At 40.5% G+C, this 27,199-nt stretch overlaps 1 protein-coding gene across 1 annotated transcript in view; it reads left to right on the top strand.

Annotated features, from left to right (window-relative positions):
- fam219aa (family with sequence similarity 219 member Aa) overlaps positions 1–25,720 on the top strand; it is a 63,547-nt gene extending 37,827 nt beyond the window's left edge. The window contains exons 2-6 of the mRNA XM_060935513.1: positions 4,762–4,861; positions 9,130–9,232; positions 13,004–13,084; positions 14,369–14,423; positions 20,477–25,720. Coding sequence (XP_060791496.1) covers positions 4,762–4,861; positions 9,130–9,232; positions 13,004–13,084; positions 14,369–14,423; positions 20,477–20,635 — 498 coding nt within the window. The 3' untranslated portion in view covers positions 20,636–25,720. The remainder of the gene's footprint in view (positions 1–4,761; positions 4,862–9,129; positions 9,233–13,003; positions 13,085–14,368; positions 14,424–20,476) is intronic.
- Positions 25,721–27,199: the final 1,479 nt, after the last annotated feature.

Here is a 27,199-nt window from a genome sequence, read left to right as displayed (position 1 = left end):
TGGATGATAGAGCTTTTGGAGATTAGCAAGCGAGAATAAAATAAATAACCTTCAACGCATGTGCCCGTGTTTCACTTTTCCATCCAGCAGCCATTGTCCAAGCATGTATTATGGTTTACAGTTGTATTTTAAAAAAGGAGCTTTTTTTTTTTTTTTCCTGGCTTTGCCTTACAAGCTGAAGGGTGCCTGGTTCGATCCTGAGCTGAGGTTACGGTCCGAGTGAAATTTTGCATGTTCTCCCAGTGTTCATGTGGGTTTTCTCCATGTTAGCTGGTTTCCTTACTTCTCCTAGAAACTTGCATGTCGGTAGATTCTCATCTCATTATCTCTAGCCGCTTTATCCTTCTACAGGGTCGCAGGCAAGCTGGAGCCTATCCCAGCTGACTACGGGCGAAAGGCGGGGTACACCCTGGACAAGTCGCCAGGTCATCACAGGGCTGACACATAGACACAGACAACCATTCACACTCACATTCACACCTACGGTCAATTTAGAGTCACCAGTTAACCTAACCTGCATGTCTTTGGACTGTGGGGGAAACCGGAGCACCCGGAGGAAACCCACGCGGACACGGGGAGAACATGCAAACTCCACACAGAAAGGCCCTCGCCGGCCCCGGGGCTCGAACCCAGGACCTTCTTGCTGTGAGGCGACAGCGCTAACCACTACACCACCGTGCCGCCCCGTCGGTAGATTGATTATGCTAAATTATTATATGGCACGAGCTACTTCCAGTAAAATCGTGCGCTCTGATTGGTTCCTTGACGGGTAGTATTTTCTCGTAATGCTCATGGACGATCACGGACTTTCTTTCCAAGGCGCTGGCTTTCAGTGTTACAAAAAAAAAAGACAAAAAAAAAAATCAAAACGGAGTCAGAAACATCAGGAACACAAAAGGCAAATAAATCATCGAGTTATTCAAGAAATGAGCAACGAAGAGCATTCAGAAACCGCTAACAGAAATTCAGTTTTCAAACCACTAGCCGTTTTTATTCTGCATGTGTGACTCAACTACGTAATAAATATGACATGGCTGAAAGCAGCGTCATGCCTCATTATAATGACCGTCTATTTTAATCTTAGAAATAAAAAAGCCAAATAAGATGCTCCTTATTAACCTCACTTGATCGGTCTTTATGGGAAAATATCAGACCTCGATCTTTTTGTACGGACTCAATCCGTACTGTCAAGACCTCGGTCTGATATTTTCCTATAAAGACCTCACACTCAGTTAATATATATGTTATTTACCAGCTGGGAGGTCCGTATCATGAAATACCGTGACCGAGGTCTTGAAAGTACTGACCGAGGTTGAGGTCACGGTATTTCGCCATACAGACCGACTTTAAGCTGGTAAATAATATATTTTTTTCTTTACCAAATTCTAACAGAAAACGAGAGCGCCTGAAAGGGAAAACCGAGCCGAGCCGCCATTTTGAATCCTCATTCACGGCTGTAATCCAAATTGCTTCCTCCTCGGTATACAAGTGCACTTGCACGCCAGGAAAAAAACTACATTTTGCCGCCTATGTAGTCCCCTATTTATACAAAATTGAGTCATTCAGGATTCAGCCATGTTTTTGCTCGGCGTTAGCAACAGTTACAGGTTTTTAGCTTCCTCCTGAAATGTTTTCTTTTATTTCTTCTTCCTCAGGGTAGTAAAACTCGCTTTCACTGTGAAGACTGTCGTTATCGCTATCCATCATGTAAAATTAATGCTATTCTCCTGAGAAATGCGAAAATAAATGTTGACAAAAATTGCTATGATGTTTGCTGTTGTTGTGAACGAGCGAGTCGCCAGAGGTCCGTAACCGGGGTCCGTATCGTAGGATACGGACCCGCTTGCTAGCCAATCAGAGCGCAGGATTTGATGGAAACCGGACCTCGAAAAAAATAATTAAGTTATTCCACAAAATCAAGTCGTACATGAGCTGAATGCCGATGAGGCACGTAGCACCAAGTTGGCTATAAGCCACATATGCTGAGATTGAGTGGAATAACTGTTTTATTCTACCCACATTCACTGAATTTTGAGAAACGGAGTACTTTTATTTTTATTTCTGGCAAATTCGATTAAAACAAAAACTTTACACAAAACATGCGACAAAATCATTTCTACTTAGAATATAAACAAACCGGTGAAATGACAGTAGCAATTTGTGGAAAATGCTATAATAATAATTCTTGAAAAATAAAAATTAAAAAAAGATACGTTCTTACCATCAAATACTTTTATTTCGTTTTTTTATTTTTTTTTATTTTTTGGGGTGTTCTTCTTCTTCGGGGATTTTCTGGTTGTTGGCAACCCAACTTAAAGGTGCATTACTGCCACCGACTGGGCATATTGGGGGAAATATTAGGAGATATTGGGGGGAAAAAAATATATTCTTTTCGCTATTTCTGTTTCTTTTAAATACTTGATAACAATTTTTGGGGTTTTGTTTTCAAGTAGAGTTTTATTTCGTCCTCAGTTGGTTCAGCAACACGCTCTGCCATTTTGTTTTTCTCTACTCACAGTAAGTGAGCTGATATCCTCGTAGTAGAGTAGCCAATCAGAGCGTGCAATTGCTCATATCCGGTGACTGTGGATAGAATAAAAGTAGTTCTTATGAAAGCGCATAAGTATCGATAGTACAATGACGTGAATACACTGTACCATGTCTACATCTCATCTCATTATCTGTAGCCGCTTTATCCTTCTACAGGGTCGCAGGCAAGCTGGAGCCTATCCCAGCTGACTACGGGCGAAAGGCAGGGTACACCCTGGACAAGTCGCCAGGTCATCACAGGGCTGACACATAGACACAGACACACACTCACATTCACACCTACGGTCAATTTAGAGTCACCAGTTAACCTAACCTGCATGTCTTTGGACTGTGGGGGAAACCGGAGCACCCGGAGGAAACCCACGCGGACACGGGGAGAACATGCAAACTCCACACAGAAAGGCCCTCACCGGCCCCGGGGCTCGAACCCGGACCTTCTTGCTGTGAGGCGACAGCGCTAACCACTACACCACCGTGCCGCCCCATGTCTACATAGCAAATTAAATTTGGTGCTTGAGAGATTACATTAAATTAGCTAGCTTACTTTAGTGAATAAGAATACGAATCTTACAGACATTAGATACAGCATCTGAAGACGTCGAAATAGCAATATAGTGTGTTGAATATTTCAATACTGTACAGTACCAGTCAAAAGTTTGTTCACCCCTACTCATTCATACGTTTTTCTGTATTTTGAATATTTTCTATATTGGAGAACAATACTGAAGATATCAAAACTATGAAATAACATATGGAACATATTCAGAATTATGTGGTAAACAAAAAAGTGTTTAGAAAAAACAATGTTTGATATTTTAGATTCGTCAAAGTATCCAGCGTTTACCTTGATGACACTTTGTACACTATTGGCGTTATCTTAACCAGCTTCATGAGGTAGTCACCTGGAACGCTTTTCAATTAACAGGCGTGTCTCGTCAAAAGATAATTAGTGAACCAGGTTCTTGCTTTCTTAATGAGTTTGAGACCAAACAGTAAACAATAATAATGCAGTAAATATCCCTATTCCACACCACGACTGTAGTAATCCATCTTATTTCAAGAACCGCTCAACTAAGTAGAGAGAAACAACATCCATCATTACTTTAAGACATGAAGTGTCTTCTAATGAATTAAAACAAGTGTTGCCAGGCAAAACAAACCTCACCCAGCAGCACTTATTTTATATCTATATGTTGATGATGGTAATATTTCTCAATCATCAGCTGTCAGGTTATAGTCCTATGAAAATCCATGACCTTGAGTTTGACATTTCAGAGTCATTCAAGGTCAAAGGTCATGGTGGCAACTGAAAGCCCGTATGGGACTTCTTATATGTTGATAATGGAAAACATCTGGCTATCATGAACCATTTTAAAGTTATCAAAGCCAAAGTCCTTCCCATGTCATGTGGCGCATAGGGCAGTGCTGATCTCCATTTCCGTAGCCCTCGGCCTCTCGCCTATTACATAGCTAGGGTTACAGTGGGGGGCTAGTCCTCTGGTAACCGTGAGAGTTTGACTCCCCACTCGCATCTGTATTGCAGCGTGCCTTGCCAGACGGCAGTAGGTACCATTTTTATGATGGTCTTTGGTATGACCCGACCGTGAGTAGAACTCACAATCTCCCGATCGAGAGGCAGACACGCTAACCACTAGGCCAACTCGCGGTTCATTTTAAAGTTATAGCCCTCTGAAAATCCGTGACCTTGAGTTTGACTTTTAAAGGTTACTCAAGTTCAAAGATCATGGTGCCAAATGAAAGGCCATATAGGAGTTCCTATATGCTCATAATAGGAAACATCTGTCTATCGGCAACCGTTTTTGAGTGATTATGGAAAATGTTATTTTGACCAAAAGGGTGACCTTCACCTTGACCCGATTACCTCCAAAATTTAATCAGATCATCTACGGACCATTGCCCACCTACCCTGAAAATTTGAAGTCAGTTGGTGCAACCGTCTAGACGCTAGAATGTTAACAGACAGACACCCAAAAACATTACAATACCTCACCGCGCTTACTCCGTCACGGGCGAGGGTAATAAAGAATTAGGTGTGTCCAAACTTTTGACTGGTACTGTGTAATTGATGAGAAAAACAAGCCGAGTTATATCTGGACTGCCATTTATTTAAAAAAAAAAAAAAAAGCATTTCTCAATTTCCTTTTTGTTTAACATTCTTCTTGTGTGTCTTTTTTTTGTGTGTGTGTCAAGGATCCAGCAGCGACATCAACATTAGAGGCTGACTCAGAAACAAGAACGGTCGAATCCGTGCCCATGAACTACAAGCCTTCTCCGCTGCAAGTGAAGATCGGTGAGCTGAGAACAATCATTAGGAGCTTCTATGGCCTCAGACTATATTACATACACTGTGATATTTGATCAATATCTGCTGCTGAGCATGTTATCCATTGTTACCTCACCCGCGACGGAGTAAGTAGGGCGAGATATCGTAATCAGTGCGGTTGGTATGTTTGTGTGTGTATCTGTCTGTTAACAATCTAGCGGTTGCACCGATTGACTTCAAATTTTCAGCATAGGTGGGCAGTGGACCGTAGATTACCTGATTAAATTTTGGGGTCAACCTTTCGGTCAGAATAACACGTTTTCCGTTATAACTCAAAAACGGTTGCCTATAGACAGATGTCTACTATTATGAGCATATAGGAACTCCTATATGGCCTTTCATTTGGCACCTTGATCTTGAGTGACCTTGAAAGGTCAAACTCAAGGACATGGATTTTCAGAGAGCTGTAACTTGAAAATGGTTGATGGTAGACAGGTATTTACCCATATCAACTTATAGGAAGTGCCATATGGGCTTTCATTTGGCACCATGATCTTTGACCTTGAGTGACCTTGAAAAGTCAAACTGAAGGTCATGGGTTTTTAAAAGGCTATAACTTTTAAAATGGTTTATGATAGCCAGATGTTAATCATTCTCAACATATACGTAAGAAGTCCCATATGGGCTTTCATTTGGCACCATGATCTTTGACCTTGAATGACTCTGAAATGTCAAACTCAAGGTCATGGATTTTCATTGGACTATCATCTGACAGCTGATGATTGAGAAATATTACCATTATCGACATATACACTACCGTTCAAAAGTTTGGGGTCACTTTGAAATGTCCTTATTTTTGAAAGAAAAGCACTGTTCTTTTCAATGACGGTCACTTTAAACTAATGAGAAATCCACTCTATACATTGCTAATGTGGTAAATGACTATTCTAGCTGCAAACGTCTGGTTTTTGGTGCAATATCTCCATAGGTGTATAGAGGCCCATTTCCAGCAACTATCACTCCAGTGTTCTAATGGTACAATGTGTTTGCTCATTGCCTCAGAAGGCTAATGGATGATTAGAAAACCCTTGTACAATCATGTTAGCACAGCTGAAAACAGTTGAGCTCTTTAGAGAAGCTATAAAACTGACCTTCCTTTGAGCAGATTGAGTTTCTGGAGCATCACATTTGTGGGGTCGATTAAATGCTCAAAATGGCCAGAAAAATGTCTTGACTATATTTTCTATTCATTTTGCAACTTATGGTGGTAAATAAAAGTGTGACTTTTCATGGAAAACACAAAATTGTCTGGGTGACCCCAAACTTTTGAACGGTAGTGTAGGTATAAAATAAGTGCTGCCGGGCAGGGTTTGTTTTGGCTGGCAACACTTGTTTTCTATTTTGGGTGACATTTCATGGTTAACGGGTTGTGCAAATTGTCAGTGGACATGTCTCTCTAAAGCCTAGATCCACCCACCCGTGAAACAAAATAGTCCCACAGAGCAACAACATTCAACTGTAGATGTTACAGGTCAAAACATTTCAACCTAGGTGATTTTTTTTTTTTTTTTTTGACCTGGGTTAAAATTTTTAACCAAGTTCATAATTTCCAACCCAGGTAAAATTTTGGATTATCTAAGATTCTTAAAAGGGATTGTCCATCACTTCTTTAGTCTCGCTTTCTTCCGTCCACTTCCTGTCTGTCTCCACCTACCGAGTATTTCCTCTTGTCTGTCTACCTCTTTCTATCCACCTTCCTATTTTTTTTAACATATCTTTTTTTCATACTTAACTGGGATTCGAACTCGGAGAGTTCTAGAGACTAAAATCTAAAGTTTGTGAAAATCTCAGGAGGTCAGAAGTTTCTGAAACACTTAAAGTGCTGATGACACGAACATGACTCTATGCAATTTCTTAAATAAACTATACAACATGGCAAACATGTTAGATTTCTGTTATAATTACGTGAAAAGAAGCTGTTGTTACGCGAATATCCAACTTTTAATTGCACAGCGCAAGAAAACTGGGTCCGTGGCTCGCGGCCATGCTGTGACGTCAGTGGAAGAACACGCTGCGGTTCACTGGCTGTTCTACTCAATGGAAATGGTGCATGAAAACGCCGGTGAACTCTCTAGTGCTAGCTCTTCAACAACCAAATACTGGTACTTTAAGCAGTGATCATGGTGGCATGATTTTATCTGATTTTAAATAAATGAGATTGATAATAATGTGAATGTTCACAACTAGTACATACAAACTCTGCAGCTTCTGATTCAGCAGCTGCGTCATACTCCGCAAAAACATCAGCAAGAACCTACAATATAAATGGAAATGCAATACACTAAGCTCAAATGACTTTTGGAAAGTATAATTTCTAAATTTTTTCTACATATTCTTGAAGTCGGTCATCGAGGGGTACTTGCTACCGTTCCCTAACAACGCATGGCAAAGGGTAAAGTGTAGTGTTGCTACGAGTGCTTGCTAAAGCCTCCGGTGGAAGATCCTCGATGTGCTGATAAGACATACAGTTCTATATAACACACAAGTGTCACGATAATCACAAAACAGATGCAAATTGTTAAAATACCTAATTTTTAAGCAATCATGTATTGATCTCTTCCGAATAGAATCTATGATAGCCTACCCTCTTTACCCTTTGCCTCTCGTTGCTAGGCGGCATTTACATGAAAGCCGCAAGCTTTCACAAGCAAATACATGACTGATATCACGCCGACTTTATGATTACATTTATGATTATCATGAATGTGTACTCTATGATGTGTACTCTATGAGCGCTCTGGAGCAAGTCACTTCCAAGATGGCCGCGCAGACCGCAGTGTTACTATTTTTAGCATCATGTCGGAGCACTCTATAGCTCTACGTACCTTTATCTTATGTCGTTTCTCAACACATGTTCTGACAGTTGGACTGTCTTTGGAGGAGTCGGCTTGTCCCAGGCGACTGCTGGATCCGGCATAGTTACTAGTAGACCCCCTCCGGAATACTGTAGGCACTGCTGATGGTAGCAGCACACGTTTGTGCTGAACTGCACACCCAAGAGATTCTTTTAAGCTGGGAAGGGTGTCAAAACAATCCAAATTGAAGTGTTCAGAGCACAGGACGGATGTTGGTGAGGGCTCCCACTTGTCACGAGTGCGCCTGACTTGCTTCACCCACTTCGCATGCAGCTCAGGATCTCTGGGAAACTTGAATAAACTTACCCCATCCTTGTGGGTTTTGGAGCAAAAGCCGGCAACATATATATATGGGCGGCACGGTGGTGTAGTGGTTAGCGCTGTCGCCTCACAGCAAGAAGGTCCTGGGTTCGAGCCCCGGGGCCGGCGAGGGCCTTTCTGTGCGGAGTTTGCATGTTCTCCCCGTGTCCGCGTGGGTTTCCTCCGGGTACTCCGGTTTCCCCCACAGTCCAAAGACATGCAGGTTAGTCTAACTGGTGACTCTAAATTGACCGTAGGTGTGAATGGGAGTGTGAATGGTTGTCTGTGTCTATGTGTCGGCCCTGTGATGACCTGGCGACTTGTCCAGGGTGTACCCCACTTTTCGCCCGTGGTCAGCTGGGATAGGCGTCAGCTGGGATAGGCTCCAGCTTGCCTGCGACCCTGTAGAAGGATAAAGCGGCTAGAGATAATGAGATGAGATATATATATATATATATATATATTATAATAAAAATACTAATAATGATAAACTGAACACCTGCCGCATCAACAACAAACTGGTAAGTTAGGAGGAAGGTTCTTTCGCTGACGTCATATAGCCCCTCCTCCTCCTCATTCGTCTCCTGGGTGCTGCAGCCCCGTCAAATTTGCCCAAATAGCCGCGTTTTTTATCATAACTTGTAAAATAGGCGCCTTCGTGAATTAATATATGGATCATCGGGAATTACTTTTTATGTTATAAAACATCGCCAAAGATGTCAAAAACGTGTCATCAGCACTTTAAACCAGCCTATCTGGCTCCAGAAAACAAGTCACTGAGATCGCAATCCTTTTTTCCCCCCATTCTGATCTTTGATGTGATCATGAACTGAAGCGCTTTACCATGTTTTTTTGTTCATTAATGGCAGCAGCCAAATGATTGGCTGATTGCATGATTGTCTAAATGATTAGGGGCTTTTTCAGCTAAACATACAGTTGGTCATAAATCATAATTTTTTTTTTTTTTTTACACTATTTTATCATGATGATTGTTGAAAACATGCCTTGCGGTAACAGCTAGTTGCTCATCATGACTTACAGTCTAGGCTCTTACGTACTTTGTGTTCTGTCTGATTGCAGAGAAACAGAGAGAGTTGGCCAGGAAGAGCGCCGCAAAGAATGGAAGTGTGGGCAGCCCAGTAAATCAGCAGCCCAAGAAAAATAACGTTATGGCCAGAACACGGTAAGGCAACATGGCTGGTTATTATAGCCAGGGAGAAAATAACAGGGAGCCATGGTCCTTTTGGACATCAATTATAGACCTGAACCAACATACAGCTCTCCTGAAGTGTCAGAACAGAAAGTGTGAACGCTAATGAAAGGCAGAGAGAAGACAAGTCCTCATCGCACCCCTACTGGGATTAGAAGAAATGAGAACATGCCGGTGTCAACCAATAGTCTCCTCAGAGAGCACATGGACTGCAGATTAGGCCGAGCCTTTGTTCTACAGAGGGAAAGAGATGTACAGCTTCCTCCTGCAGGCCTTAGTCTTCTAGATGATTAACTCATGATGTATTGCTTTGTTCACTTTTTTTTTGTGCTATCAATTACATCATCTCAGGACATATCTGTGTTATTAAAATCTATAAAGATTGAATTGACAGGAGGTAATATTCTGATGGTGCTCATGTTTATTTTTCTCCACACAAAATTCCCACTCGTCTTGAGAGAATTGCTATTTCAAATGTAATTTTGGGGGGAAAAAGCCATTTGTTCCTGTAAAACTTGAGATACCGTACTAATTAGCAAGCCCCTGTGAGCTTCCTGTCATGATTTAAAAGAAGAAGAAAAGAAGATAAACAGCCCTGCTGCTTGGTACATTGCATCATTTTTTTAATATAATTTTTTCATCCACTGTCTTTCTTTGTTACTTTGAGTACAGAGGAAAGAGAATTGTCTCATATTATAATATATTATATGGACACAAGTGTTTTACTGGGAAATGCGCCACTTGCATTGATCATGAGCTGTAATCCAGGACATGTAGATCCAAAACCGTGACATAAATCTCAATATGTCACTTGTGAGGAAATCGATAAATTTGGGTACTTTTTGTTTGTGAATGTGTCTATATAATAAAATCACATGTTGGCCTGAAGATATGAAGTTTATCTTCTCGTGTTGAAAAACTCGCATTTTTCATACAGAATACATTGCGGATCTGAGTGACATATTTAAATAATATTGGCTGGATTTTTTTCATGGTATATCAGATATATTCCATTCAGCTAGCATGATACTGAAGAAGTTGAAGATGAGTAGCTGAATGGAATATATCTGATATACCACGAAAAAAATCCAGCCAATAATATTGTTTACTATTATTATTATTATTCATCCCATCTCATTATCTCTCGCCGCTTTATCCTGTTCTACAGGGTCGCAGGCAAGCTGGAGCCTATCCCAGCTGAGTACGGGCGAAAGGCGGGGTACACCCTGGACAAGTCGCCAGGTCATCACAGGGCTGACACATAGGCCAAGTTTACATTAGACCGTATCTGTCTCGTTTTCTTCGCGGATGCACTGTCCGTTTACATTAAACCGCCTGGAAACGCCGGGAAACGGGAATCCGCCAGGGTCCACGTATTCAATCTAGATCGTGTCAGCTCCGGTGCTGTGTAAACATTGAGAATACGTGGATACGCTGTGCTGAGCTCTAGCTGGCGTCGTCATTGGACAACGTCACTGTGACATCCACCTTCCTGATTCGCTGGCGTTGGTCATGTGACGCGACTGCTGAAAAACGGCGCGGACTTCCGCCTTGTATCACCTTTCATTAAAGAGTATAAAAGTATGAAAATACTGCAAATACTGATGCAAATACTGCCCATTGTGTAGTTATGATTGTCTTTAGGCTTGCCATCCTTCCACTTGCAAGTGGTAAGTGATATGCGCTGGGATCACACACACAGCGGCTCAGTCCTGAATCGTGGCTCGTGCACTTCACTCGCGCGCTCTGTGAGCTGCGCAGGGCCGGAGTGCGCACCCTCCAGAGGGCACTCGCTGTTCAGGGCGGAGTGATTTGGAGCGCAGGATGCCTGCGGAGCCAAGCGTATCCGTGTATTGGTGTTGCTGTGTGCACGCAAATCGTGTATTGGTGTTGCTGTGTGCACACTAATCGTTTTAAAAACGTTAATCTGATGATCCACTGATACGGTCTAATGTAAACATGGGCATAGACACAGACAACCATTCACACTCACACCTACGGTCAATTTAGAGTCACCAGTTAACCTAACCTGCATGTCTTTGGACTGTGGGGGAAACCGGAGCACCCGGAGGAAACCCACGCGGACACGGGGAGAACATGCAAACTCCACACAGAATGGCCCTCGCCGGCCACGGGGCTCGAACCCAGACCTTCTTGCTGTGAAGCGACAGCGCTAACCACTACACCACCGTGCCGCCCATAACGAGATATATATAAAATATTTATTTACAGGTAGTCGTCGACTTACGACCTATGCGACTTACGACCGATCGACTTTACGACCGTCTGATTATGACTGGCAAGTGTTTCCCAGCTGAGCGAGCTGAGCGTACGACAGTTTCCGCCCCAGCTCCCGGCAGCGCCTCTCGCCGCGTACAACAGTTTCCGCCCCAGCTCCAGGCACATGCGCAGTCTCTCTCCCGCACCCTCGCGCACTCCGTCATACAGTTTCCGCCCCAGCTCCAGGCACATGCGCAGTCTCTCTTGCGTGCCCTCGCGCACTCCATCATACAGTTTCCGCCCCAGCTCCTGGTTTATGAAACGAGCAAGTGCTCCCGCCACCCCGAGCGCTGCAACAGCTGCTGATAACGTAGACGACCCACAGCCAAGCACCAGTGATGCCAGCGGTCACTAAATTTTGTATTTTGCTATGTTTTACATTTGTATTTTGGTGTGTTTCAAACTAAAATGTTTTCTATTTTTCACACCTGTATTTTGTATTTTTTGTTTTGCACATATTAAACGAATTGTACTGTACGCAGTGTTTGACTTAAACCAAATAATGAGCCACGGTAATGAAATAAGAAAATGCTGATAAAATAAGACTTTAAGATGATTACAATATCATTACACATCACAATATACTTGCGTTCATTTAACATAGGCCGACTTACGACCAGATCGGTTTACGACCGGTCAGTCGTAACCAAACGCAGTCGTAAGTCGACGACTACCTGTATTTATATTTGTATTTTTTATTTTATAAATAATGTTTATATTTTACATGCTGTCTAAACAACGCGATTACAACTAGGAAAAACTAAGCCTGATAATAATTGTGATAATTTTTTAATTTCATCGATTTGTATTTATTTCACAATTTATCACCGCACGATATATCATTCCATGCCTAATAAATATTGTGATAATTTGTCAGTTAAAAAAAAAAAATCCAATAAACTAAGTGGAGACAGCTGATGTGAAAATGTTGTACTTAATCTTTTAAATGCAAAAAAACCACTATATTTTTCTTTTACTTTTTTAATAAATAAAAAAAAATTAAAAAGAAAAAAAATGCATTTATTTATTCGTGTTTAATATTTTAACTATGTCTTTTGTTAATAAAAACAAGCAAATAATATTTGACACTGAAAAGAGATTTTGTTGTTTATAAATGTGATTAATAATAAAATAAACACATTTCAATTTTTTACTGCCATTTTTATCATTAGTTTTATACATTGATGTATGCTGTATATTATAGAAATCCTTGAATCTTGATATGATAATTTTGTCATATCACCCATCCCCAGTCCTGAAAGGGTTAATAAAATGCACTTCTCTTCTGTGCATTTCACCTGGATATCAATTGTTCCTAAAAAACCTATTCATTTTGCCAGACATTGAATTTGTTTGTATCGAAAGATCACAGTATAAGTGAAATAGTGATGCCTTTTTTTAAAAAAAAAAACAACAACTTTAATTTAATATAAGTTTTCTTTACCTCTTTCTTTTATGCTGTAGGTTGGTTGTTCCTAATAAAGGTTACTCATCTTTAGACCAGAGTCCTGACGAGAAGCCCCTGGTAGCACTGGATACTGACAGGTATCATAATTTTAAGCATTTCAAGGTCATTTTCAGTAAAAGTACACCAAAAAAATAGTAGTCTCAGGTACAGTGAGTGCAGTTTGATAAGGAAATGAGCTGTAGGTTTTACTGAGCATCTTGCAGAACCAGCCCCAGTTCTTCTGGACACTTGGACCATCACACTCGCTTCTTAAATTTGCTCCAAACCCCTGCAGCCTTCATTATGTTTTCTTTTTTGATCTGAAAAGTGCTCTCTTATGGAACATGCTGCTCAGATACAAGCATTAAACGTCCTGTATAATTGTTGATCTGGGATGTTTATGTAACAAGAAAAGTCGCATAAAATTTGATAGACTTGGTAAGTTGTAGTATAACGGGAATTAACGGTTCAGAATGTGCTGTTATTGGAAAATAATCACCTTTGGATTGGTAACTGTAAAGCCCTTGATTATTTTCCTGTAATAGCAGATGATATCAGGTTCTCAGCTGCTTATAATGGTCACCCTGTGATGTCATGGCTATGATGTCAGGCCATTAGGTCATGCAGTGCGTACATTCATCTCCATTCTCTCTCTCTCAGTGCTCCATCTCTTATTGTCACTGTGTACTTTCATGTAGTTCAGTCTTATCTCTCTCTTTTTACTTTTCACCCCTGTATTTCTAGTCTTTTTCATTAAAGCCAAGCTGTAATTAGCAGAATCATCGACAGATGGAGGCGGGTTCTCCCCGCTGGATGCCACTGTAAATCAGTTGCACTAAAATGCCACACTGTTGCATCTTCATTACTCGCAATAAAATCAGCGTAAATGTGCGGTTACGTTTTTACAATGGATATAAAAATCTGTAAATCCCTGTTAAAATTGCAGCTTTTTCAAAACTGAACCCAGGATAGGTCACATCAGATCTTCTTTCTACCTTTAATATAATTCCTATAATGGCACACCCATTCACGTTTTATTCCTTACATATGGTGCTATAACTATTCACTGAAGTTCAATGTCTTGTATATCGTCGCTGTCAGTTCAAAACCTGCTATGTGACAATTTAGGTCAATTCTCAAGGATGATTTTTTTTTTTTGCAATTTACGCTAATATAATGCTGCAGTTAGCTATTTTGATGGATATTTAACTGACCAAGCTAATAATAGAACAACTTTTACTGGCTTCTCAGCTTGTTATTTCAGAGTTTTATTCAGTTTTTTACGTCTCCTGTAAAAAAAGGAAAAATGTCACACAGCAGGTTTTGACCTGACAGCGACGATATGTTGGTCTCTAATTTTTATTTATTTCCTTATTTTTCAGCGATGATGATTTCGACGTGTCTAGATACTCGTCGTCAGGATACTCCTCCGCTGAGGTGAGATCTGTAAGGGACCTGCGGACGTCACGAAAGTCTTTTAGTCATCACAGTTGCCACAGTTCCCATGCCACTTTGACCTCTGTTTGTCTGCATTTACTTGTCATCACCACCACTTTCAGGAAGAGTTTGGTTCCAAAACGCGATAAACACCAAATTTGAAAAATTGAAACTCCCGCCACCAAACCATCAGCAATTATCATATCTTACTGGTACCATGTTCAGTTTTCGCCAAAACACGATATCTGCCATTGATTTACACACTGCATTACGGCCTTTCATTCCAAAACGCAACAAGCGCCATGATTGATTTTTCTCAAAACCAGACATATACATTTGGCCAATCAGAGGCCGACATTGGCGTGAAGTCTTCTAAGATGGCTGTGCCCATGGAGTCACTTCTCACTTCGCTTCGTCACTTCTCTCATTTATTGGACAATTTCATGCTGAATTATGAATAATTTTGATAAAATAATCTAAAAAAATGAAATAATCTATAAAATAAAATAATCTGTCATGAAAGAACATGGTTAAACGCATTTTAAATAGAAAGGGATACGTAGCATTTTGGGGGAAAATGCCGTGGCATGGATATGTCACGACTTGACAAAAAAAAAACTTACTTGTTTCAGTTAAAAGCTGTTAATTAGTTCTGGATTTCATTTTTGAAGTTTATTATCATTAAGGAGTTAGTCAATACATTTTAAAACAGGATACAGTGGTTTTCTTTTTATCACTTCCCATAATCAGAAAAAGTGATTTTTTTTCGAAACAATGGAATTGCATTTTGGAACCAAACTCTTCATATGTTTTATACATATATATGTATATGGACGAGTATTTTACTGGGAAATACGGCACTTGCATTTTTCATACGAGTTCCATCCGGGACATGGAGAACCAAAACTGTGACATAAATCTCTATGCCTCTCGTGAGGAAATTGATGAATTGTTTTGAAAAATTTGGGTACTTTTTGTTTGTGATTGTGTCTATATAATAAAAAGAAAATCACACGTTGACTTGAAGATATGAAGTTTATCTTCTCGTGTTGAAAAACTCACATTTTTCAGAAGAAATACACTGCGGCTAAGTAATATTGGCTGGCGTTGAGTGGTATATCAGGGTGTTTTCACACCTGGTCCCCTTTAAAGGAACCAGACTCAGTCCTCTTTAAGTGGACCAAAAAGTGGACCAACAGAAAAAGAACTCAGTTCTTTTTGTGTTCACACTGTGAATTTATTACAAAGAGGACTGGGTTCTCTTTCTGGTCCAGTTAAGCTTTGATGGGCCTCAGTCCTCTTTCTGTTCACACCAGGTCCTCTAGAGCCCTCAGACCCCCAGTGCACGGAATTCTGGGTAATTTTCTCTTGAATCAAAATGTCTGCTGCCATGCTTGCCCTGCTGTATTCTTTGATCAAAATAGTGCGGATTAAGGAAAATAAATTTATTATATTTTATTTATATATATATATATATATATATATATATATATATATATATATAATATATAAAATATAGTTATATTATTGTGGCCGACTCATCAGTAAGTTAGTTCAGAGAACTGTAAAGCGGCTGTGGTAAGTTCCAAAAAGAAGTTGAGTTTCCCTGCTACAGTCACGTGACCAACTACGGCAAACGAAGAAGGTTAAACTACAGTGAAAAAGGCGAAGTGAACCCGGTGCGCTTTTTGTTCACAATGCGCAGATTAGGCGAACCGTACCGTTGATTTTTAGCGAACCGTACTGAGACCACCTCCTGAGGTGGTCTCAGTTCGGTTCGCTTTAAAGGGGTCTGGGTACGGTTGGAGTGTTCACATATGCACAAAAAATGCTGAGTCATCAATCTGAGTTCGGTTAGATGGCTGAAAGGGACCAAGTGTGAAAGGGTATTTATATATATATAAATATAAACATATATATATATATATATATATATATATATAAACATATATATATATATATATATATATATATATATATATGTATATATATATATATATAAACACACATATAAATATATTAATATTTTATTTATTTATTTATTTATTTATTTTCCTTAATCCGCACTATTTTGATCAAAGAATACAGCATGGCAGCAGACATTTTGATTCAAGAGAAAATTACCCAGAATTCCGTGCACTGGGGGTCTGAGGGCTCTAGAGGACCTGGTGTGAACAGAAAGAGGACTGAGGCCCCATCAAAGCTTAACTGGACCAGAAAGAGAACCCAGTCCTTTTTGTAATAAATTCACAGTGTGGACACAAAAAGAACTGAGTTCTTTTTCTGTTGGTCCACTTTTTGGTCCCCTTAAAGAGGACTGAGTCTGGTTCCTTTAAAGGGGACCAGGTGTGAAAACACCCTCAGATATATTTCAATCAGCTAGCATGATTCTGAACAAGTCAAAGTTCAATACCATGCTAGCTGAATAGAATATATCTGATATACCATGAAAAAAGCCAGCCAATATTATTATTATTATTATTATTGTTATTATTATAATACATGCACATTCAATTGAACAATTATAGATTTTACAAAACGTTAAGAACAGGGGGGTAACTTATTAATATTGACAGGGTGTCCGCGGAGTCTAAAAAAGTCTAAAATTACACATTTTCAATTTTAGGCCTAAAAAAGTCTAAAATACAGAGATATTTTGCACTGTTGGTCTAAAATCTCATTTGGGTAATTTAAGACCTAGGTTACGTGCAGAATTATTCTGCATGTAAAAAATCTTCCCGGAAGTTCCTTTCAGCACCTAGCTGTCACCCGGGATTGGTTGGCATCTCGGTGCTGAAAGGAACTTCCGGGAAGATTTTCTAGTTTCAATTGTGTTGCCAGATTGGGCGGTTTTAAGTGCGTTTTGGCGGGTTTTTATAACATATTTTGGGCTGAAAAACGTCAGCAGTATCTGGCAACACTGCCGGCAGGAAGATTTCCTGGTTCCGGTTTACAACGCTGACTCACTTCGTGCAATTGCTGGTGTTGCATAGGCTACTGTGTAAGCTCTGTCAATTTCAGCGACAAATTAAAAATGGAAGCGGACGAATTGGTTCCTAAAAGAACTAGTAAAGGGTCAGTCATCTGGCATTTTTTGGATATCGCGAGGAGGACGTGGAACAGCAAATGCCAGTTTGTAAAGTGTGCAAAAAAACCTGTCATCACGAAAGGCAGCAGCACGACAAATATGTTCCATCACCTGAAAACTCACCCGGTACAGTATGAAGAGTCTCTTCAACTCCGAACTACTTGCCCACGAGCTAAAACCCCCCACGAGCTAAACAAATGACCATAGTGGCCTCGTTCTCCAAAGCCCCCCCATATGAGAAAACGAGTCAGAGATGGAGAGCTATAATGGATGCAATCACTAACTTCATTGCCGAAGACATGATCCCAGTTAGTGTAGTGGAAAAACCAGGCTTCCAAAAATTACCAAACACACTTGATCCCAAACATGAGTTGCCTGGTCGCAGACATTTTACAGAGAAGGCAATATCGGAATGATACACATCTGAGAGGCAGAGCCAGAAAACATTCAGTTCAAAAGTGTGCAAAGAGGAAAATTATGTTTTGCAGATCTCTCTCTTCTCTCCCTCAATCTCTCTCTCTATTGTGAATGTTCCAGTGGTTCTCAGTAGTCAGGTTAATAGCTTGGAGATCTATTTTTTAAAATAATTTAATGAATGAGCACTTGGGCGGCACGGTGGTGTAGTGGTTAGCGCTGTCGCCTCACAGCAAGAAGGTCCGGGTTCGAGCCCCGTGGCCGGCGAGGGCCTTTCTGTGCGGAGTTTGCATGTTCTCCCCGTGTCTGCGTGGGTTTCCTCCGGGTGCTCCGGTTTCCCCCACAGTCCAAAGACATGCAGGTTAGGTTAACTGGTGACTCTAAATTGACCGTAGATTTAAATATATCGAGATACATATCGTATATCGTGAAATGGAGAAAATATATCAGGATATTCATTTTTTCCCATATCGCACAGCCCTATTGTCACGATTTGTAGCAAAATGGGTAAATGCAAGTTTAACGACTGCTGGCTTGAACGCAATGATTTCGTAGACTGGTTAAAACGTGTACCAAACAATCCGTTTGAGGCGTACTGCACATTGTGCAAAAGAACACTCAAACTCAGCACCCTGGGTGTAAAGGCACCGGAATCGCACACGAAAGCGGAGAAGCACCAGGCTGCCCATAAAAGTCTGCAACAATCGCATGCCATCACTCAATTTTGTTCACCGTTGTCAGGTCCAAGCACATCTCGAGACTGTGTATCAGCTAACTCCGTGCAAACTGTAACGTTACAACACACAAACTGTACGGAATCGAACGCCTCATCCTCAAGTGATTTGCGGGATGTCTTTGGCTCCACTGCAACTTAGTTCCTCATTAATGCAAGAGCGCACCCTAGGGATGTAATGAGTTCATCGGTGAATGATAATAAATTTTGTTATTTCGAAAGTAATTCAGGCTCTCCCAACTTTCTCTATTTTTTTTTGTGCGGCATAAGTCTTAAATTTAACCTGTTATGGTCTTAAAAAGGTCTTAAAAAGTCTTAAATTGAACTTGTTCAAGCCTGCAGAAACCCTGTATTGAATGCTGACTCTGATCCAGTGTTCTGTCAATTCAATGTACATGTAAAAAGTCAAAGTTCTAATAGTAAAAATGGTCCAACTCCAAAAACTCATGTTTTTCTCTTGTAAATATGCATGAAGAATATCTAATGAAGTTTTGGTAGCCTTTCGGGTGTTCAACGTGTCTTTCTCTCTCAAAATCTTCCGTATTTAACGAAGCAAACCTGGCGGCCATGTTTGTTCACAAATTGTCACAGTCGCTCGCTAGCATGGAAGTTTTACATCTCTGATGTGTGACGTCATGTTGTCTTGACAACCATGCAATATTGTGAACCATATTCAACACTCATTCTCCATTGGGTAGAATCATGTAATACACGTCGGATAAGAGATATGCTAATAATCTTGCATGCTATCAAAGCAAATGAATGAAACCCGCTAGAAGGGAATTGAACACATGTTTGTGTTCCATCAGAAAAGTGGCCTGTATGTATAATAAGTCCTGATATTTCACTCCGATAACGTCACTCCCAGTGTTTTCCCGCTGACTAGACGCGTGTTGTCAAAATGGCGAACCGGTTCGAAGTTAAAATTCTTTTGATTAACTTGCTTTTTTTGTGGATGTGTCTGTATAATATAAAGAACATTACACAGTGGCAGGGTGGCACGGTGGTGTAGTGGTTAGCGCTGTCACCTCACAGCAAGAAGGTCCGGGTTCGAGCCCCGTGGCCGGCGAGGGTCTTTCTGTGCGGAGTTTGCATGTTATCCACGTAGGTTTCCTCCGGGTGCTCCGGTTTCCCCCACAGTCCAAAGACATGCAGGTTAGGTTAACTGGTGACTCTAAATTGACCGTAGGTGTGAATGTGAGTGTGAATGGTTGTCTGTGTCTATGTGTCAGCCCTGTGATGACCTGGCGATTTGTCCAGGGTGTACCCCGCCTTTTGCCCGTAGTCAGCTGGGATAGGCTTCAGCTTGCCTGCGACCCTGTAGAACAGGATAAAGCGGCTACAGATAATGAGATGAGACACGGTGGCACAAAGATATAAAGTTTATCTTCTTGTGTTGAAAAATGCATCACTCATTCACTTCGCTCACTCGTAATATACTGTATACATTCACCACACGAAGATAAACTTCAGATCTTCGTTCAGCCATGTAATAATCTGTGTGTGTGTATATATATATATATATATATATATATATATATATATATATACACACACACACTAGAAATCCTTTCAAATATATGTCATATCTTCATCATTAGAGCCAACAGCATGACTGAATTGTTGGTATTGATTAATTTTCAAGATTACACTTCGGGACCTCATACCACCCCATTATTTATTACTTTCCTATCACAGCGCATCCTGTGCTGTTTATTCCTTTAGTTTTGGGATCTGCAAAATAAAACAGATTGACAATGTGTTTTTTATTTATTTATTTTTTTTAAATCATCAATCTTCTTCTTGCTTCCTCTTCAGCAAATCAATCAAGACCTGAACATCCAGCTCCTGAAAGACGGCTATCGCCTGGACGAAATCCCAGATGATGAAGATCTCGATCTGATTCCTCCTAAATCAGTCAACCCTACGTGCGTGTGCTGCCAGGCGACCTCCTCTTCAGCCTGTCAGATCCAGTAACCCTGTGTTCATTACCCCCTCATTCCCAGACCCCCTGTACTGTGAGTTTAACTCACCGCTCGACTTTAACCCTCGAGTAACTACTAAAAGAAATAAAATGGTTATCCTAAAACTAATAAAGGAAAAAAAATATAAGAAGGAAATGCAGAAATAATGACGTCATTGGTTCCTCCTATGGTAGGACATAGTGTTGGTATCACCACGAAGAGGGAGTTAGATTTAGTTAGGTAAGAGTGTTGGGTGTGTGTATCGAATGCATCGACATGAAAATGAATGCGTATTTTAAAAGGGAGAAAGGAGTAACATGTTTATTTGTAGAACATTTCACATAAAGTTATTCTGTAAAATCTTAAAAAAAAAAAAAAACCTCTGCAGCTTCTCATTTCGTTTTTTTTTTTTTTTTTAAGTGATGTCTTGATGCACAACAGTGTTCAGATATTGGAATGTCAGGGAGGCTTCTTTTTTTTGTTTGTTTCTTCACATTAATGCTGTCCTCTGTTTTAGGTACATTTATTCTTCATATCCCAGATTCCACTCACTCGCTACTTTAATACGAGTACATACCCTGTACCCCTGTTCATTCCAGCAGTTATCCAATTAGCCAATCATGTGGCAGCAGGGTGATGCATAGCCTCATGTAGATACCGTACAGATTAAGTGTTTTAGTTCATGTTCAAATCAAACATCAGAAAAAAATTGTGAAATCTGATCTCATACCCCTTTTTGACCAACAGGGAACGGGTTCTGTTCTGATCCGTGCACCCAATTTTGAACTGTTTGGAACAGTTCGACCAAAAATAAATCGGTTTGGAGCCTGAAAACTTGGCTCCCAGCTGGAACCAAAATATAGCTGGTTTTTCCAGCGCAAAAAGTGATGACATCAGTGGGTGTGTCATTAATTTGGAAAGGAAGCTGAGCGCAAGCAATGGAGAACTCAACAGAAAAGGATACAGCTTCAGAAAAAAAAAATGAAGTGGACTAAAAACATCTACAGTAACAGAACAAAAGCTTGCAGGTAGTCAATATGGTCCGCCATCTTGCGACTACTGTTTACTCCTGTTGTGAATTGTGCAACACCCTCTGTTCATGATGCATGCTTGATTACAACCGTTCCGTTCAAAACTGGTGAAAATGTGGGTTGGTTCGCTCGCTGGCACCGAGGTTCAGAGAATCCTGAATGGAACCAGTTCAAGAATCCAATCCCTGGCGGCGTCGTGGCTCAGGTGGTTAAGGCGCCATACCATGAATGCGGGCGACCCGGGTTCGATTCCGGCCCGAGGTCATTTCCCGATCCCTTCCCGTCTCTCTCTCCCGCTCATTTCCTGTCTCTACACTGTCCTATCCAATAAAGGTGCAAAAAGCCCAAAAAAATATCTTTAAAAAAGAATCCAATCCCTGTTGGTTCAAAAGGGGTAACGGTGACATTGTTTCTTGGTGCTAGATGGAGATTTTCACACACTATTGTTTGCAAGGATGTCTCAACAGTATACACAGAATGGTCTGAAAAAAAAAAAATCCAGCTCGATGGGTGGAAACACCTTGTCAATGAGTGAGATCACAGGAGAATGACCAGACTTGGAGTGGTGTATACTGGTTTACTTCTGTCCGTCCGGCCGTATCTCCGTATTTCTCTGTCCGAAACACCCTTTTTCTCAGCAACCACAAATCATCGCCACTTGGTACCAAGCTTAAGCTTGGGGTTCTATACCATGTGTACCGTTTTCATGTCTGTCGCACATCGACTTTCTGTTTACCTACTGAATGTATTTACGAAACATATAGGGTGGATTTACAAAATTTTTAATCACACTTTTCTCAGCAACTACAAATCACAACTGCTTGATATTTGGTACCGAACTTCAGCTTGGGGTTCTATACCGTGTATACCGTTTTCAGGTCTGTCGCACATCGACTTCCTGTTTACTGACTGAATGTATTTACGAAACATATAGCGTGGATTTTGACGCTGTTTCAAGAAGCAAAATGCTATTTCAAAATGACAGTTTACCAGGATGCTGTTTGAAATCCCTGGGGAGAGACACTGCTCTTTACTTACTTGTTTCAGGGTTAATTATTTGTTGAAGTCACCATTCGTAAGTGTTCTATTCCTTCGATTGCTTGCATTCTGATATAAGCCAGAGCGGGGGGATACGTAAGTGAGCAGTAGCTCACAGTTGATCTTGTTCAAACTGACAGGAAGTCTACAGTAACTCACCACTCTTTACAAACGTGGTACACAGAAAAGCATTCTCACAACACACAATTGAACGCCGCCTGGTCTTTATGTCCAGTTTCTTTTCAAGAACTGCCCCTCCGATCTCTCATCTCTGTGTAAAGAAATCCCACTCACTGGATGTTTTTTGTTTGTCACACCATTCTGTGTAACCTCAAGAGACTTGTCTGTGAAAATCCTGCACCAGCGAGTACTCAAAGCAGCACCACGTCACCGTGATCACATTTTTCCCATTCTCATGTATGAACACGAACTGAAGCTCTTGAAGAAGAAGAGAGGGTCCCATATACGATTCGTACATTGGGGGAGTGCCTGTTAGAGAGCGCACTTGTCCTGGGCCATCGGCATAGTGAGGTAGGGTGGCCAGTTCCTTTCCTTGCCGCCTTACTTCCCCCAGTGTTTCCACCAGGTCCCCATTCACTGCTGGGTGGACAGGGAGCGAGCCCCAGATCCCCGTCGAGCCGAGGCTCGAACCGGGGACCGTTCGCTTAGTGGTCAAGCGCTCTAACCACTTGGCCACTTCGCCTCCTGAAGCTCTTGACCTCTGTCTGAATGATTTTATGCACTGCGCTGTTGTCACATGATGGGCAGATCGGATGATTGCATGAATAAACACGTGTACAAGTTTCCTATTAAAGTGGCGATAGGTGTGGTGCATTAAAATGATTTCAAATGCTTTTGCGAGGTTTTCATCAACCAAAATAAAGAATCCAGCTGAAATAAGGACAGTTGAGTTCTGCCGGTGATTGCATGGACGAGCTTGAAGAGTAATTTAAATTGTGCAGGAAACTGAAATGTACTCATTATGTAATTAAGATTTTCATTCATTCACCGTTCAGAGTTGACAGATGCTTTGGATAGAAATATGCATCATCATCACCATAATTATTATTGTTTTTTTTCGATGCTGCTTGTCTTGTTGTTTCCATAAACATCTGTTTACTGCTGCATGACTGTGATGATCTGAAATTAAGGGAATGAGAAAGGGATTTTCAAGATTGACTTCTGTGTACCGTACTACCAGAATTACAGTAGTTAGCATTTCTTATGACAAAATGTAACCGTGTAGGATGATATAAATAGCACTGTGTCTGGGTTTATTGCACAAATGCATATCATGTTACTCGAACTAAACGACAAAACTTTGATTTTTATTTTTCGTGTGCCAAATGCACATTATCACGAATTTATATGAAGAAGTGATATTGTTAAAGCTAGGTACAGTATTCAAAGGTGCCAATATTTGTGGTTTAGCCATAGCATTTATGACTTTTGACTTTTTCTACAGTAATACTGGAGGCAACTAAAAGTCACACATTTCTGTATTTTATTTATTTATTTTTTTCCCTTCGGCGAAAGTAGCGCTCAGACCAAATACTAATAAAAACCCAGTTCACTGAAGGGGAAAGGACACGAGATGTAAAAATGTCGCGTTTCCTTCTTTTGCTTTGCTCTGATTTTATGTAAGTGAACTTTGACCTGTGAATTCACAGTCCTCAAGTATGTGAGCCATCAGAAATCAAATGGGCAGGGGGCGTCGTGGCTCAGGTGGATAAGGCGCCATACCATAAATCCAGGGACCCGGGTTTGATTCTGACCCAAGGTCATTTCCCGATCCCTCCCCATCTCTCTGTCCCACTCATTTCCTGTCTCTACACTGTCCTATCCAATAAAAGGTGAAAAAAGCCCAAAAAGAAATCAAATAGGCAGGACTTTTCCTTTACACTCGAATTTTCTTGTGAGCAATGTTGACACTTCCGCACGATGAATTTACGAATACTTCCCATGTGACAGGATTTCAATTGACCAGTGCCATTTTTTTTTAAAACTTTAGTTTGGTTGCTTGCTTTTAGCCAAAGATTTATGAATTATTTCTCATTTGGACTGTGATCTGGACCACAGCAGTGTGACCGAAAAACACCATTTTGCAGCACGTCAAGATTTAGCGCCACTATATAATACAGTATAAGCAGGAATTGATAGTTCTTTAAGGTTTGAAATGCAGTACCGTTGACGTACACAGGATTATTATGTAAAGGATTAAAAAAAAAAAAAGTCATGTTCATTGCATAGTAATAAGTAATGGCGCCCTGATGATGCTGTTATTCACAGCCCAGGCATGAAAACTCTAGCTTTTCTAAATACTGTATGAATTGTATGATGTATTGCTTTAGAGTAACATATGAAGGGAAATAACCGTAGACTTTTATTCATACTGTTTAACTTGTGTAGACTTGATCTGCTAATTAAACAACTGGAAAGGTTCTTCAGGAAAGATCAAAATGATGAGTCATTGATAATACAAGTGAGTAGTAAATTGGTTGAACATGAACTCATTGAAGTACTCGTTTGTGGTGTGTTTACACCCAAATCTGATTTCAGTATCTGCTTAGGTACTGTGTTTATCTATAAAATTATCTGTAAGTCCGACATTTCAAAACTATAGATGGTCAACTTCATAGTTTTGAATTGCGTATTTATTATTAGCAGGAGTTAGGACACTGGAATGAGTTGGGGTCGGGTTTTTTTGTTTGTTTGCTTGTTTTTTTAAATCAGCATACATCTCTCGACACCTGAGTTTCAATTTCCTGTATTTTGGAATTGTTTTGGATGTAAATCAAGCATCAAGCGCTCCTCTTTGTTTTTCATCTGTGATCTTTCACCATGTTCCTCTCCTGGTCTGCTGAATTAGAGTATGCCTTAAGTCAGTGTCTGTAGAACATATTATTTATTGTGTCTGGTTTGTTTTAATTTATTGAAACAAATGAGAAAGTATGCATTTTTAACATAGATGTATTGCTTTTTTTTTTATCCTGATCAATATCATGACTGTAAAAATGTGAACAGTTTCCATACCAGTATTTAACAATGTTGTAGTGTAGCATATCAATAAATACATCTGACGCAAAACAGTTGCAGTCTTTCTGTGTGTTTGTTGGGGTGTAACATGATATTGTTTATCTATATTAGTTTAGTGCTTCAGGGTGGCACGGTGGTGTAGTGGTTAGCGCTGTCGCCTCACAGCAAGAAGGTCCGGGTTCGAGCCCCGTGGCCAGCGAGGGCCTTTCTGTGCGGAGTTTGCATGTTCTCCCCGTGTCCGCGTGGGTTTCCTCCGGGTGCTCCGGTTTCCCCCACAGTCCAAAGACATGCAGGTTAGGTTAACTGGTGACTCTAAATTGACCGTAGGTGTGAATGTGAGTTTGAATGGTTGTCTGTGTCTATGTGTCAGCCCTGTGATGACCTGGCGACTTGTCCAGGGTGTACCCCGCCTTTCGCCCGTAGTCAGCTGGGATAGGCTCCAGCTTGCCTGCGACCCTGTAGAACAGGATAAAGCGGCTACAGATAATGAGATGAGATGAGTTTAGTGCTTCAAATACCTGGATCTGGATCAGCATTCGGATTGAAACCCAAAGCAGGCATGGTCTATAAGAAAGAAGGTTTGTTTGTTTGTATTTGTGTAATTGAAGGTGGACTGCCTTTCAGATTTTTCAAGTTTAGGTCATAAAAACAATTTTCCCTGACACCCAGTTATTTTTGTTTAGTGGACCAAAAGCTATTGAATTCGAATCACAGGTTTTCAATTTTATTTACATATTTTTTTTTTAATCGAACAGTTAATGAATTTACAGCCACGTGGCCCTAAATTCTCCACTATTTTTTCCTGCTTCACCATGACCCTATTCAAGATACTACATCATGCATGACGTGGTGGGCTTTCCCCGTTCGCGCAAGGCATTGTGAGATACAAATTTGAAACAGGAGAGAAAAATGGAGGACATGAGTGTGCGAATGAAACGTGAAAGACCGACTACAGTAACGGAAAGCGAGAAGAAAAGACGTTATGTTGCAAAGGAAAGGAAATAGGCTATGATAGTTCCTCAACCTCAGCTACATCACTCAAGTTTACAGGTGGTCTGAACTAGAAATGTGCCCAGGTTTTTTTTTTATAATAATATAAACAGCTTGTACCTGCCTATGATATTTTCTATCAAAGTTCGTTGCTACTATTTCCCAAAATATAGACAAATCATTAGCCTAATTTAACTCTTTACCCCTTAAAGCAGTTGCTACAGCCACCCTTGTATATGTATATACTGTTCACCCTTAGTCAAGTCAAGTCAACTTTATTGTCAATTATGCTATACATGCTCGACATACAGCACAGATGAAATTTCAGTCCTCTCTGACCCACGGTGCAAACAGGCAATGCAATAAATAAAAAATAGAATAATTGAAATAAAAATAATTGTAATAAACAGTATAAACACTCTAGATAAGAACTAGACATAGACTAAATAAACAATACAAACAGTATAAACACTCTAGATAAG

Source organism: Neoarius graeffei, chromosome 12 (genome assembly GCF_027579695.1).
Source record: "Neoarius graeffei isolate fNeoGra1 chromosome 12, fNeoGra1.pri, whole genome shotgun sequence".
Taxonomy (NCBI): domain Eukaryota; kingdom Metazoa; phylum Chordata; class Actinopteri; order Siluriformes; family Ariidae; genus Neoarius; species Neoarius graeffei.
Note: the sequence above shows the minus strand (reverse complement) of the source record. Positions and strands in the feature narration are given on the sequence as shown.